We start from the raw sequence: 12730 nt of genomic DNA on the forward strand, positions 1-12730 counted from the left end.
CATTTACTTTAATAATTTGTTATTAAAAGTTAATAATACCTAATTTTTAATCTCAGAGTTCTTAAATATTTCAATATAATTTGAAAATTAAAGTCATTAAATTGTCTGGCCAAAAAAATACAGCGACATATTAAACTTAGTGTTTATGCTCTTTTCAAATAGACAAACAGATTTTAAAAATTTCAATATGCACGGTGCTGTTTCAAGGTCACAATAACTTTATATTTTTTTGGTAATCCGGACCTGGATTTTTTCGTTTGATTAGTAGTTTGGTGGTTTGAGTTCCAAAACAAAATCGATAAAACACCAACACCCTGTAACTAGGTTATAAAAATCGTTACGGCAATGAATGTAGTATATTTAAAACAGCCTCAGTGACCCCTAATATTTACCATTCAGGTACTTCCGTTTCCCAATTAAACACCCTGTATTTAATGTATACCGTATACGTATACCTGCATTCTTAGTATGGGATACAGACTAGAGAGCGAACAAAATTTTATTATGAATTGCATAAATCCTATTATAATGCTTACAGCTAATGAGTTTTCTATTTTATTATGGTTTTTAAATATCCGAGTATCAGTAACTTTTCGTCTTCTGAATATAAATTCTAAATTCTGAATGTGTTTTACATTGCTGTTTTTGTTACCAGACTAATATTATGAGTCACCTTGTAGCCACTTGATACAATGATATCTGGGCCCAGAGCACTCCAAATAGAATTCTATTTTTCTGAATTCACTAAATAGAATTTCATAATGGGAGAATCGACGGTTGCTAGGCAACGTGACGTCACTAAAATAGAATTATATTTGGCGTGCTCCCGGACCTGTTAATTGTAACAAATTTGTTTATTATTTTAGCTGGCTGTTATACACAACATGGTAATAATATCACCAATTTTGGAACGTGATGAGATTCATAGCGATTCTATTTGGAATACAGCTGTTGTTATCGATAATCACGGTGATTATTTAGGAAAACAACGAAAAAATCATATTCCACGGTCTGGAGATATAAACGAAGCAATTTATTGTAATGAAGGAAACTCAGGTCATCCTGTGTTTGAGGTAAGTATATAAGTTGAGTCCAGGGCTCTTTACCCATGCATAATCATTTAAAGCATACGAAATAAGTCAGAAATTTTATGTTATCAAATAAATATAATGTCAAATGTAAGTTTTGCTTTAACCTTTTGGTGCAAAATTGCAGCTACATTTGAAGTAGCTTAATAAATTCTTTTAATACCATTAGTGATTAATAAATACCTAAATAAACAATTTATAAAAAATTCAATAACATATTTTCTTTTGGTCATTTTATTCACTTTGGCGAAAACTTAAACACAACCCTTCCTTAACTGTGTGAATGAGGTTAGCTTTGTATGTTGTAAAAATTAATGGCAAAATAAATTACACTTACCATAAATCAAACTCCAATATAAAATTAGTTGGGAAAACAACTGGTTGTGTAATATAAAAAAACTTCAAAATGCAAAAATTTGACAAAAAACAGCAAAAAATTCAACAGTCTGACAGCCACAAAAGTAAACAAACCAGAAACGTCACAACTTGTACTTAAAGCATTCCCAAGTGAAAACATCCCCAAGCGTCCTTTTTTGTACATATTTCTTTTCAATATACTGTGTCTAGAGCGTTCATAAAAATATCATGTGTTTTTACTTTACAGGCGGTAGCTGGTTTGTCATCATTAGTTTCATGCGTGGAAGAGAATGATGCTAGTCTAGATAAAAAGTATGTGTTTTATCTCGTCAGGTATTAATGACAGACGGGTAAAGAATCGTGAACTTAACTGTACATATCTTTTTACATGCTTTTATTTGGGAGCTAAAAACTCTTTAACCTTAGGGCGGGCACGCCTTAAAAAGTTACACCGTCGGGCGCGCAGCAACAATTTGCTGCCATGTAGTTCCTCGTTATTTTCGACCCTTTTTTTATTATTGATTAACTATATCGTTTTTAATTTTGTGAAAAAATAAAAAAGCTTTATTAATTTAACTAATTTTAATAAATTGTACACACAAATTTTAATTATTTTGATTATTACCATTTGTACATACAATATTAAATTTAGAATGTCGTTTACAAGTTAATGCACTACATTTTGTATATTTCATAGATGTATACGACTGAATCTGTTCACTGTAATAATCTACCACGTTTAGCAGGATTTTCGGCTTCTTGGTGAGAAACTAGTTACTTCGAAAACATCCTGAACAGGAACTCGGAACACTCGGAAGTATCTCGTGGAAGTATGCACTATTCACAACAAAGGGCGATAACTAACTAATTGTACTTGAATTTCACGAGACCATGATGGGTACCCACTGAGGATTAACCAATAAGGGGGTTTTAAAAAGATCACGTACTTAGCATATCCCGTTAACATTTTACCTGGAAAAATTTAGTTGACCCAGCAAATTACTGCGGCGCGCCCGGCTGAAGGTTAATATGGCAGTATCGTAATCATTGGGAGTTTGATACGATAATATTGAAAAAATGATTATAAACTTCTGCTGGAGTAATTTATTAATTTTAAATAGTACATTATAATCTGGGCAGATTACAGAAAATAGGCCATTTTTGGAAAAAGTTATTTACCAGCAATTACCAGCAAAAACACTCAAATAAAAATTTACCACAATTTAATTCTGCATAGACATACTCTTTCACCGATTTGCTTCAATGAAAATTTTCCTCGGAAAATCCGGGATTTCCCAACAAAATCTTTATGATTTTGTTTGAAGAAATTTAAATAACTTGCTGACATCAAAGCTTTTTTGGAATAGATTTTATTTCTAGAAGCCGGTGGAATTTTTTTTCCATAATCATCACTACGATGATGATTATTACAATTATTACAATCTGGTCATATTTGACCAATGAGCAATTTTAATTTAACCTAAATTACTACTGTTCCTTAAAATTAAGAGCATACTCCATAGCGTCTCTTATCTAACCTAACAAGATCGTGCACTATTCTAACATACACACGCGCGCACAAGTACTATGCTCTGCTTTTCACTATCACTTATCACTCAAACTAGTTCAAAAGGCTTTGTCCTCTTCAATCTTCTTCTAGTTTGCCCAGTAGTACCGAGGAACTGGATTGCCTCAATACTCTCGCTTATGAAGTCGTTTCTCGTGACTTCCTGCCATCTTCTTGATTATTATATTCACAGTTTCCATTCCTAGGTCCTTATGGAGATCACTGTTTGTCACATACCAAAGAGCATTTTGGGCTCTTTGGTACAGTCAACAAAGTCAGAATAGCCATGTTAGTGTCCAACATCCGTAACGGATAGGCACCATAAGAAGAAGAAAAGAGTATTTACAATATTTCTCAGTATTTTGTTCTGGAATCTTTGTATAATTTTTATATTACTTGGTCTAGTACACCCCCATAGTGGGCATTCATAAGTCCATACAGGTCTCAATATCTGTTTATATAGTAATAACTTATTATGCATTGACAATGAGGAGTTTCTCCCAACTAGCAATACATTGTTTATATCTTATATTTAGTTCTTCCCATGGTTTCTTAACGTGAGCCTTCCGGCGTAGCTTTGCATTCAATATTATAATAATAATAATGTTTATTTACTTCTCATTATGTCTCACATATAACAAATAGATAGTTAGTAAATTAACAAAAAAGAAGAAATTCCCTGATGAACTTATATACTTAAATGTTATACCCAAATAATTAGCAGTGTCTGCATATGGTACTTGGATATTGTTGATGATAACTGGTATTTGTATTTTTTTATTGGTGAAATTAACATGGACAGATTTAGCTTCATTCAGCCTGATTCTCCATTTTTGTGTCCATTTATGGATTTCATTAACTGCTGTTTGGAGCTTGTTGGTTTCCTTTTCACTAGTCGTCCCTACTGCTTGGATAATGGCAGTTCCACTGCCTTGTGAAACAAGTGCTCTAATTTCTTTTAAGTCTCAAAAACAGTCTTCTTGCTTAATTATAAAATGTCGTTCTTTTATGTACGATTGTAAAAGTTTTGAGTACTGTTTAGGTAAAAAACTTTTTATTTTGTATATTAAACCTTCATGCCAGACTTAATCAAAAGCCTGTGCTGCATCAAGGAAGACAGTTTGTTTTGTAAGCATTTATTAACAATCAGAATTACATATTCTATGAGTTAATTTGATAACAAGTACAATAACTTACATCAACTATAGTAGTGTACACTAATATGGCGTTATGAGGTACATCACCCAGTACATCATACAGGAAGACAGTTGAACAGACTTTTTTTTTCTTCTAGGGATCTTTCGATAATATTTATGATTCTATGCACCTGGTCAATTGTTAAGTGCTCATTTCTAAATCCAAATTGATGTATTGGAATCAAATTTCTTGCTTCAATAATTGGTTTTATTCTCTTTAGAAGCAGTTTCTCAAACAGCTTCGATATTACAGGGAGCAGAGATATCGGTCTGTATGACGAAACTTCATGAGCTGGTTTTCCTGGTTTAGGAATCTTAATGACTTCCGCCATCTTCCATATCACTGGTAAGTATTTTTAATCTGAACGCAGAATAAGCTTTATTCATTTTACGATCGCTCTTCTGAGAAGAATTTTCAACAAACTCACCCGTAATTAAATCATAGCTTTCTTCGGATTAATAATTTCCCTTATTTCTTCAAGCACTTCTTTTGGTGTAGTTAGCCGAATTTCTTCCTCTAATTGAACAGGTTCCTCCCATCTTTCTTTATCCTCTTGAGAATCATTTGGTTTGAATGTATTTTGAAGATATGTGGCAAATAGCTCTGCTTTTGTGCACTACTTCTGGCCTCATTTCCATTTTCTAGTTTAATAGGCGGAGAGTGAACAATAGGTCTTTTCAGTCTTTTAGTAGCTTTCCATAAGGAATAATCTGTACTACCGTCATCTGTTAACTCCTGCAAGTAAGAATTAATTGAGTAATTCTTTAATTGTAGGATAGTCCTTTTGAGTTGTTGACTTGTATGATTTAGTTTAGTCTTATCTTGAGGAGACCTTGTCTGTTGCCAAATTCTTCTCAGTTTTCTTTTTTCAATGATCATGTTCCTTATTTCTTTTGAATAATTGTTTCCTTTTAATCTAGGTTTCAGTGTAGGAGTGTTTTCGCATACTGCTTGCTGGATATTGTTCACCAACAATTCTGCTTCTTTATCTAATTCTTCTACGTTTTGTAGTGGTACACTAAGATTTATTCTCTCTTCAAGGCTCAGCTTAAAATTTTCCCAATCCGTCCATTTATTTCTTAACCCATTTAGCGCCAAAGGTGCGAAAACGCACCATTTTTTGTAGAATTTTTTTTTTACAATTCGTTAATTTTTTTTTAAATCTTTGTATTTTTTAAGCAACCACAAGATGTAAGTGTAACTAAATTTAATTTTGTTTAATTTCTAAACTCGTGCTTTCATCACAAAAATATTTTCTAAATGTCCGACATTTTCAATCCTTCGACACAACTTTATTTTTACTGTAGTAATTTTATTGGCATAACACTTTTGTGGTCAAATAAATTAAAACATTATTTTTTTAACCTATTTGTACACCAATTGTTATAAAAATACAAAAAAAATCATTTCTGAGTCATCAAATCTAGTGTTTGAAAATAATGGTTCGATAACGAACCATTGGCGGAAGTCGACATATAATCCTGTCTGATCAGGAATAAGTTCAAGGTGATGCACAGGCAGTAATTTGTTGGGATATTTCTTTGTTATGTGTAAAAACACGTATCCACTATGCTTGCGCTCCGAGCTCCTGCAACTGCTCCACATAGTGGACACGTTTGGCGCTCCCAAAGTTGTCCAATTGTGCAATTTGCGCACTCTGCCTCGGCGCTCCAATCTGTGGCAGTTTATATGTAAGGGAGCGCATACCGTATCGATTGGAGCAGTTGCAGGAAGCGCGGAGCGCAAGAAGTTCGTGAACATAGTGGATGGTTGGCGCTCTCGGACCATGCAACAGTGGGCGCTCCGCCTCAACGGTCCAATAGATGGCGGTTTATATGTAGAGGAGCGCATGCATGTAGATGGGAGCAGTTGCAGGGAGCGCGGAGCGCTAGAAGTTTGTGAACATAGTGGATGGTTGGCGCTCCCAGACCGTGCAACAGTGCGCGCTCCGCCTCGGCGTTCCAATTGGTGTCGGTTTATATGTAGAGGAGCGCATACAGTATCGATTGGAGCAGTTGCAGGGAGCGCGGAGTGCAAGAGGTTTGTGAACATATTGGATGGTTGGCGCTCCCGGACCGTGCACCAGTGCGCCAACGACCGTGCGGCAGTTCCTCGGTGGTCCAATATTACGAACGTAGTGGATATGTACCTTTAGAAAGACGGGTATTCTGGTATTCAGTTTTTTTTAAATCTAGGGTGGGGGAGGGGGCTACATAAGGGAGGTTGCGTAGTGTTGTAGACAATATATCAATTTGTCAAATTTATGCAACTGGCACAGTGCAATATACAGGAATGAAAAGTGTAAGCTGGAAATATCTAAAATAATTTCTAAAAAAGATAGAGGGCCGTTCGACTTCGTTTTTGATAAAGAAGCTGAAGAAGGTGTCGGCAATGTTCTAACAATACTATTTTTGTTTATCAAAACTTCCAGGTCCATTTACACTCTAAATGTTTTGAGACTTTTCACAAAAATATAAAATTGTGTATTTCAATTTTTATATTTCATTTCCGCCAAAGGTTCGAAAACGAACCATTTTGTTGTTGTGACACCTGCCATTATCAAAGTGTAAAATATTTTTTTTACGAATGTTTAAGTTTATTTTACTCTATTTAATCAAATATATTACATATTATTGCAGTATTTCTTTGCTTGGCGGTTAATGGGTTAATGTAGGGTTAATTTGTTTTTTGATAATCCTGTCACTCATGGTTAGTACTATGGGCGAATGATCAGAATTTAAGTGCCAACAGTCATCAATGTCTATGAAATTCGCTGAAATATTCTTAATAATAAAAAAGTCTATTAGATTGGGGGTCTTGTTTCTATCCGTAGGCCAGTAGGTTGGTCTACCTGTGAATAATGCTTCTTTGAGGCTAACAAATGACACCTATGTTCTTTAATGGCTAACAAAAGCTCCTTTCCCTTATTGGTAGTGATTTTAGAGCCCCAGTGTGTGTTCTTTGCATTGAAGTCACCTCCAATGATGAACCTTTCTCCTAAGCTTTTCAAGAATTCAGTAGTATACTGCTTTTTTTATTGGAATGTTTAGGTGGGCAGTATATTGAACATACATTTATTTTAAAAGTTCTAGTTTGTATGTGTACTGTAGTGGCTTGAATATATTCAGTTTTATATTCCAGCTCTTCATGATGACATATATTATCTTTTATGATGACTACACTGCCTCCTTTGGCCACATCGTCAGGATGTAGTGTATGATATGCCTTATATCCTTTAAATTTAATATAGGATTGATTTGTGAAATGAGTTTCAGAGACAAGACACATATCAATATTTTCAATGTCAAGGATTGCTTGTAGTTCTTGTTGATGATTAAGCAACCCGTTGGCATTCCATGCGACAATTCTAAGATCATTTATCATTTTTTCTTACCTTCGGAATAGCACCTTGAGTTCTATATATGACCCTTTCATTTAATTTTTTTAATTCCTGTAATATTATTTGTAGTGTTTGTTCTGTCTCTTTTTCAATCTCTGTTGTTTTTTTATATATATCATTATGCTAATTTTCATTGCGACCTTTTTTTTACAGCACTGTATGTCTTATTACTAGTAACTTTCTGTGCTTGATTTCTTTCACCAGCGTTTGCCTTGGTTTCACTTGACCTTCTGTCTGGAGGGTGTGGCAAATTCGTCTTTTTCAGACTTCTGTTTTTTACCTTTTGTATTTTCTTTGCAACGATGCATCCTCGGTGGTTTGCAGGATGGTTTTCGCCACATTTTTTTTAACTCCTTTATTCTGCATTCTATCAGTAATGACAATAAGCGTCTTTGTTGATAAATGATTATGACATGTACAGGATGCTCCATTAAGCATCCTGTTTTATAATGTAGCTGTTGCTAACTTTGTGACATTACCTCTAATACCTCTAAAAATATGTATATTACCTACTAATTACTTAAACCTATTAATTAAGTCTCTTGGTTTGAACTTTTTTAATCTTCTTTCTTCATGTTTATGTAAGTCTTCAAACAACCGCTTAGCTAACTCGTTTGGATGTTCAGACACTCTTTCGCGATATGTTGCACTATATTCACTTATCACCTCTTGCACTGTTGGAATTGCTAAGTCTCGTTGGATCACGTAGTATGGAGCATCAAGAATCAGCCTTATCGTCTTGTTTTGGAACCTCTGTATTATATTTAGGTTGCTATTAGAAGCTGCTCCCCAGAGCTGAATACCGTAGGTCCAAATGGGCTTTATAATGGCTTTGTAGACCAGTAGTTTGTTTTCTAGAGACAATTTCGAGTTTCTGCCGATAATCCAATATAGACGGCTTAGCTTTAGTCCTAACTGTTTGCGTTTAGTGAAAATATGTTTTCGCCATGTTAGTCTTCTGTCTAGGTGGATTCCCAAGTATTTTACATCTTCGGCTTGAGGTAAATTGTTGTTGTTTAGTTGTACTGGTGGGCAAGTTTCTTTACGGAGTGTAAATGTTGCATGTGTAGATTTCAGTTCGTTAGCTTTCATGCGCCATTTCGACAGCCATTTTTGTATCTTGTTAAGGCAGATTTGAAGTTGTCTTGATGCCATCTTTGGGTTTTCGTGTGAAGAGAGAGCAGCTGTATCGTCCGCGAATGTGGCTATTGTAACCATCGGTGTAGTAGAAAGATCACTTGTATACAACAAATACAGGATAGGTCCGAGTACACTGGCCTGTGGTACCCCTGATTTTATGGCGTTCAGAGAAGAGTATTCTTGGTTTTGTCTGACAAGGAAGTGTCTATTGGTTAGGTATGATTTTAGTAACAGGAAGTGGGGATATGGAAGTAGCTTCTTAATTTTGTAGAAGAGTCCAATATACCAAAATTTATCGAATGCTTGTGACATATCAATAAATGCAGCAGAACAATAACGTTTTTGTTGGAAGTCATCGTTAATCTTGTTAACTATTCTATGTACTTGTTCGATAGTGCCATGTTTGTTTCGGAATCCAAATTGGTAGTCTGGAATTAAGTGCATAATTTCTGTTATCGACTTCAGCTTTTTGACGTATATTTTCTCGAAAATTTTGGAGATAGTTGGTAGCAAGCTAATAGGTCGATAAGAGGTAACTTCTTCTAATTTTTTGCCTGGTTTAGGGATCATTATTATTTGTGCTACTTTCCAGATCTTTGGGTAGTACCCTAGTTTGAGGACGGCATTGAAGATATATGTTAGTAATTTAAAGCATTTGGGTGTTGATTCCTGAAGCACTTTTCCTGTGATAAGATTATATCCTGGTGCTTTTTTAATGTCAAGTTCATTCATTATTATATTTCTGGTTTCACTTACTAGAATTTTTTTACAGGCAGGTCCATTTGGAAGGGTGCATTAAGTGTTTCGTCTATTTCTTTATCTTCTGAATGCTGCTCTGGATCGTATGGATGGAATACTTTTTTAAGTGTTCAGTAAAGACTTCCGATTTTTCTTTGTCATCGTTTGCCCATTTATTTTCGTTTCTAATTGGAGGATTAAACTGTTGAGGTTGTTTAAGTTTTTTGTAGCCCTCCATAGTGCGTAGTCTGAGGCTTCCGTTGGGGTTAGAGATTCTAAATAATTCTCTGTTATATATCTGTTATATAATAATCTGTTATATTTTCTTCTATTTTCTAATGTTCTGTTTTTCATCCATTGTTTTCTCAGTTTTTTCTTAATATTCATTTTCTCTTTAATTAATTGGGGTAGTTCGTTTGCTTCTCCTTCTCGGTATATTATTGGAGTTGCGTTCCATGCTGCTTGTTGAATTTTTGTCGTTAAGTCTTCTGTCGCGACGTCTATATCATTTTATGTTTAAGTGGTATATTTAGTGATATTAGGTTATCTAAATTGTTTCTGTATTCATCCCAATTGGTTTTTTATTATATAATGTAGGGGGCGTTTCTTTTTTTAAGATCTTTGAATGTATTGTGATTATTATCGGGGAGTGATCGGAGGATAGGTCATCAGATGTGGTCACCTTCCATTTTTTAATATCTAGTTGCGAATATTTTGATAGTTGCGAAGTCTAACAAGTCTGGAAGTTTATTGATGTCTGATGGCCAGTAAGTAGGTTCATTAGTAGATAGGTATTTGAGGTTATTTGCATTCATTGCCTTTAATAGTTCTCGGCCTTTAGTGGTTGTTATACGTGATCGCCAAACGGTATTTTTGGCATTGTAGTCTCCGCCGGCTAGAAATTTATTGCCCAATGTCTTGAAGTATTTTTCGTATTGTTCTTGTTTATTGTTGTTTGGGCGGGCAGTAAATTGCAGATATGGTTAGTGGACTGGAGTCGTTTGTTATAGTTACGCTCGTGGCTTATATGTGTTCTTTAGAAAATTTTTCTCTCTCGAAATGTTGAACTTTCTGTGATTGTTTTCTTTCACCAGCGTTTGCCTTGGTTTCACTTGACCTTCTGTCTGGAGGGTGTGGCAAATTCGTCTTTTTCAGATTTCTGTTTTTTACCTTTTGCATTTTCTTTGCGACGATACATCCTCGGTGGTCTGCAGGATGGTTTTCGCCACAATGAACACATTTTGGTTTAACATTTTCAGGTTTGTCGCAATCTTTAGTAAGATACTTTTTTGTACATTTAACACACCTCGGTCCTCTAGCACAAAACGTCCATGTGTGACCATATGCTTGACATCATTTGCATTGCGGTATTAGTTTGGAATTTTTAACAGGCTGAATTTCAACTCGTTTTCCTAGGATGTCCGGTATGCCATATATTTTGTTGATATCTTCATCTAGTTTGAAGGTTAACATAAACATGTCTAATGGCTGTTTGGTTTGCCACTTTAGCTTCTTGACTGCATCTATGGCTTTATAGCCTCTTCTTTGCAGATCTTTAACAATTTTTTGGGGTGGGCAAGAATTTTGTGGCTCTCGGCAGCTTTCCAAGCATTAAATAAAGTCTGTTCGTTTTGCTACCTGTGATAATTTTCTTCAAAAAGCGCGTGGTTTGCTTGCATAATCATATTTTGAGTGGCTTCTGCCATTGGTTCCTGTGCATCAAGCACAGACTGCTGGTTGTAAGCCATATTTACAATAACTAATATAAATAAATAATTTGACTAATTTATTAATTATTGTTCAAGGCCCGGCCTATTTTATTTCTATTTATAACGCAAACGATAAATACGACCATAACCATAGTAGGTCTGTCCAGATCAACTCTTAGGAGACAGACCTGCTCACAACTTTTGTTGTTATTGTTTTTGTATTTTATACTAACAATTACAAATACTAATAAATTATATTTAATTAAAAGAACGCCTTACCGCTTTTATACTGGCTTTGTTTCACTACAGAACGCAGTCACACATGAACTTACCTTCTGACAGTCAATCGAATACTAGCCGGTGGAAATTGAGCAAATAGTCAAGCAACAATTAACCTTTAACTACACGCGCTGGCGTACTTTGTACGCCAGATATAAGAATTCTACTGGAAATATATTTAAAAATTTAATTTTTGACCTTGCTTATTTTTCTAACCTATCACTGGAATGTGCTTTACAATTTGGTTTTAGTTTCGTTATAATCGGCGTTCTGGAAAGATCGTAATTTACATTTTATTATTTGTTGTTTCCGGTGGTGGACAATATACCCCAGGATTATATTACTATAAGTCGTAATATAAGTACATATTTTAATTGTTTTTTAGTCATTATGGCAAAAAATATATTTTTCTTTGTAAACAATACTTTTTCCCCTGTAAAAAATCACATTTAAAAAAAAATTTTTATTAGTAATTTTATTTATAACTCTGCCTGGGGGTTGTGAGCGCGAAGACTGAGTGGATTGAGTAGCTCAGAAGTCACGTTCACACTCACAGCCGGTCCCAAGCCCGGAAAAAAGAGGAGGGTTGATGGGCCAGGTTAGCATCCTACCCATTATAAAAGAAAACAAGGCTCAAAGAACCGATATAAAGCCTCGGAACTCGACGGAACCTAAGATGACGAACCACGCAAAGAAAAGGAAAACGAGAAGGAAAAAGAAGCCAACAATCAGATTAGCAACATGGAACATAACTTCGTTCAACAACAAAGACCAAGAGATAATCGAAGAACTGATAAACAAAAACATAGACATTTGTGCAATCCAAGAAACCAAGAAGAAAGGTAAAGGTCAAAGAGACTATAACCAATATATTTTAGCATATAGTGGAGTGAAGAAAGAAGAACGAGCACGAGCAGGCGTAGGTATACTTGTCCATAAAAAATTTAAAGACAACATAAGTAACTGCCGTTACGTCTCCGAAAGAATAATACATATGAACATCACAATGGACTACCAAAAATTAAATGTTATATCTATCTATAGCCCCGAGGACTGCAAACCTAAGAAGGAACGAGAGGCATTCTACGAACAGTTGCAAACCATCCTGGACGATATACCTCATGAAGAACACTTAATTCTTATGGGGGATTTTAATGCACGAATCGGAAATGAAATAGTTCCAGGAGTAAAACAAAGATTCAATGAAAACCATGTCAACTCAAATGGAGAACTCATGGCTAATCTCTGTGCTTTT

At 35.0% G+C, this 12730-nt stretch overlaps 1 protein-coding gene across 3 annotated transcripts in view; it reads left to right on the forward strand.

Moving 5' to 3' along the window:
- Window positions 1-12730, forward strand: part of LOC126881366 (beta-ureidopropionase-like) — an 818769-nt gene that overhangs the window by 263073 nt on the left and 542966 nt on the right. For 2 of the 3 annotated variants that reach the window (XM_050645608.1, XM_050645609.1), the window contains exon 2: window positions 867-1073. The exons of the other annotated variant lie outside the window; for it this stretch is intronic. In XM_050645608.1, coding sequence (XP_050501565.1) covers window positions 867-1073 — 207 coding nt within the window. The remainder of the gene's footprint in view (window positions 1-866; window positions 1074-12730) is intronic. 3 annotated transcript variants of the gene reach the window in all.

Source organism: Diabrotica virgifera, chromosome 3 (assembly GCF_917563875.1).
Source record: "Diabrotica virgifera virgifera chromosome 3, PGI_DIABVI_V3a".
Classification (NCBI taxonomy): Eukaryota; Metazoa; Arthropoda; class Insecta; order Coleoptera; family Chrysomelidae; genus Diabrotica; species Diabrotica virgifera.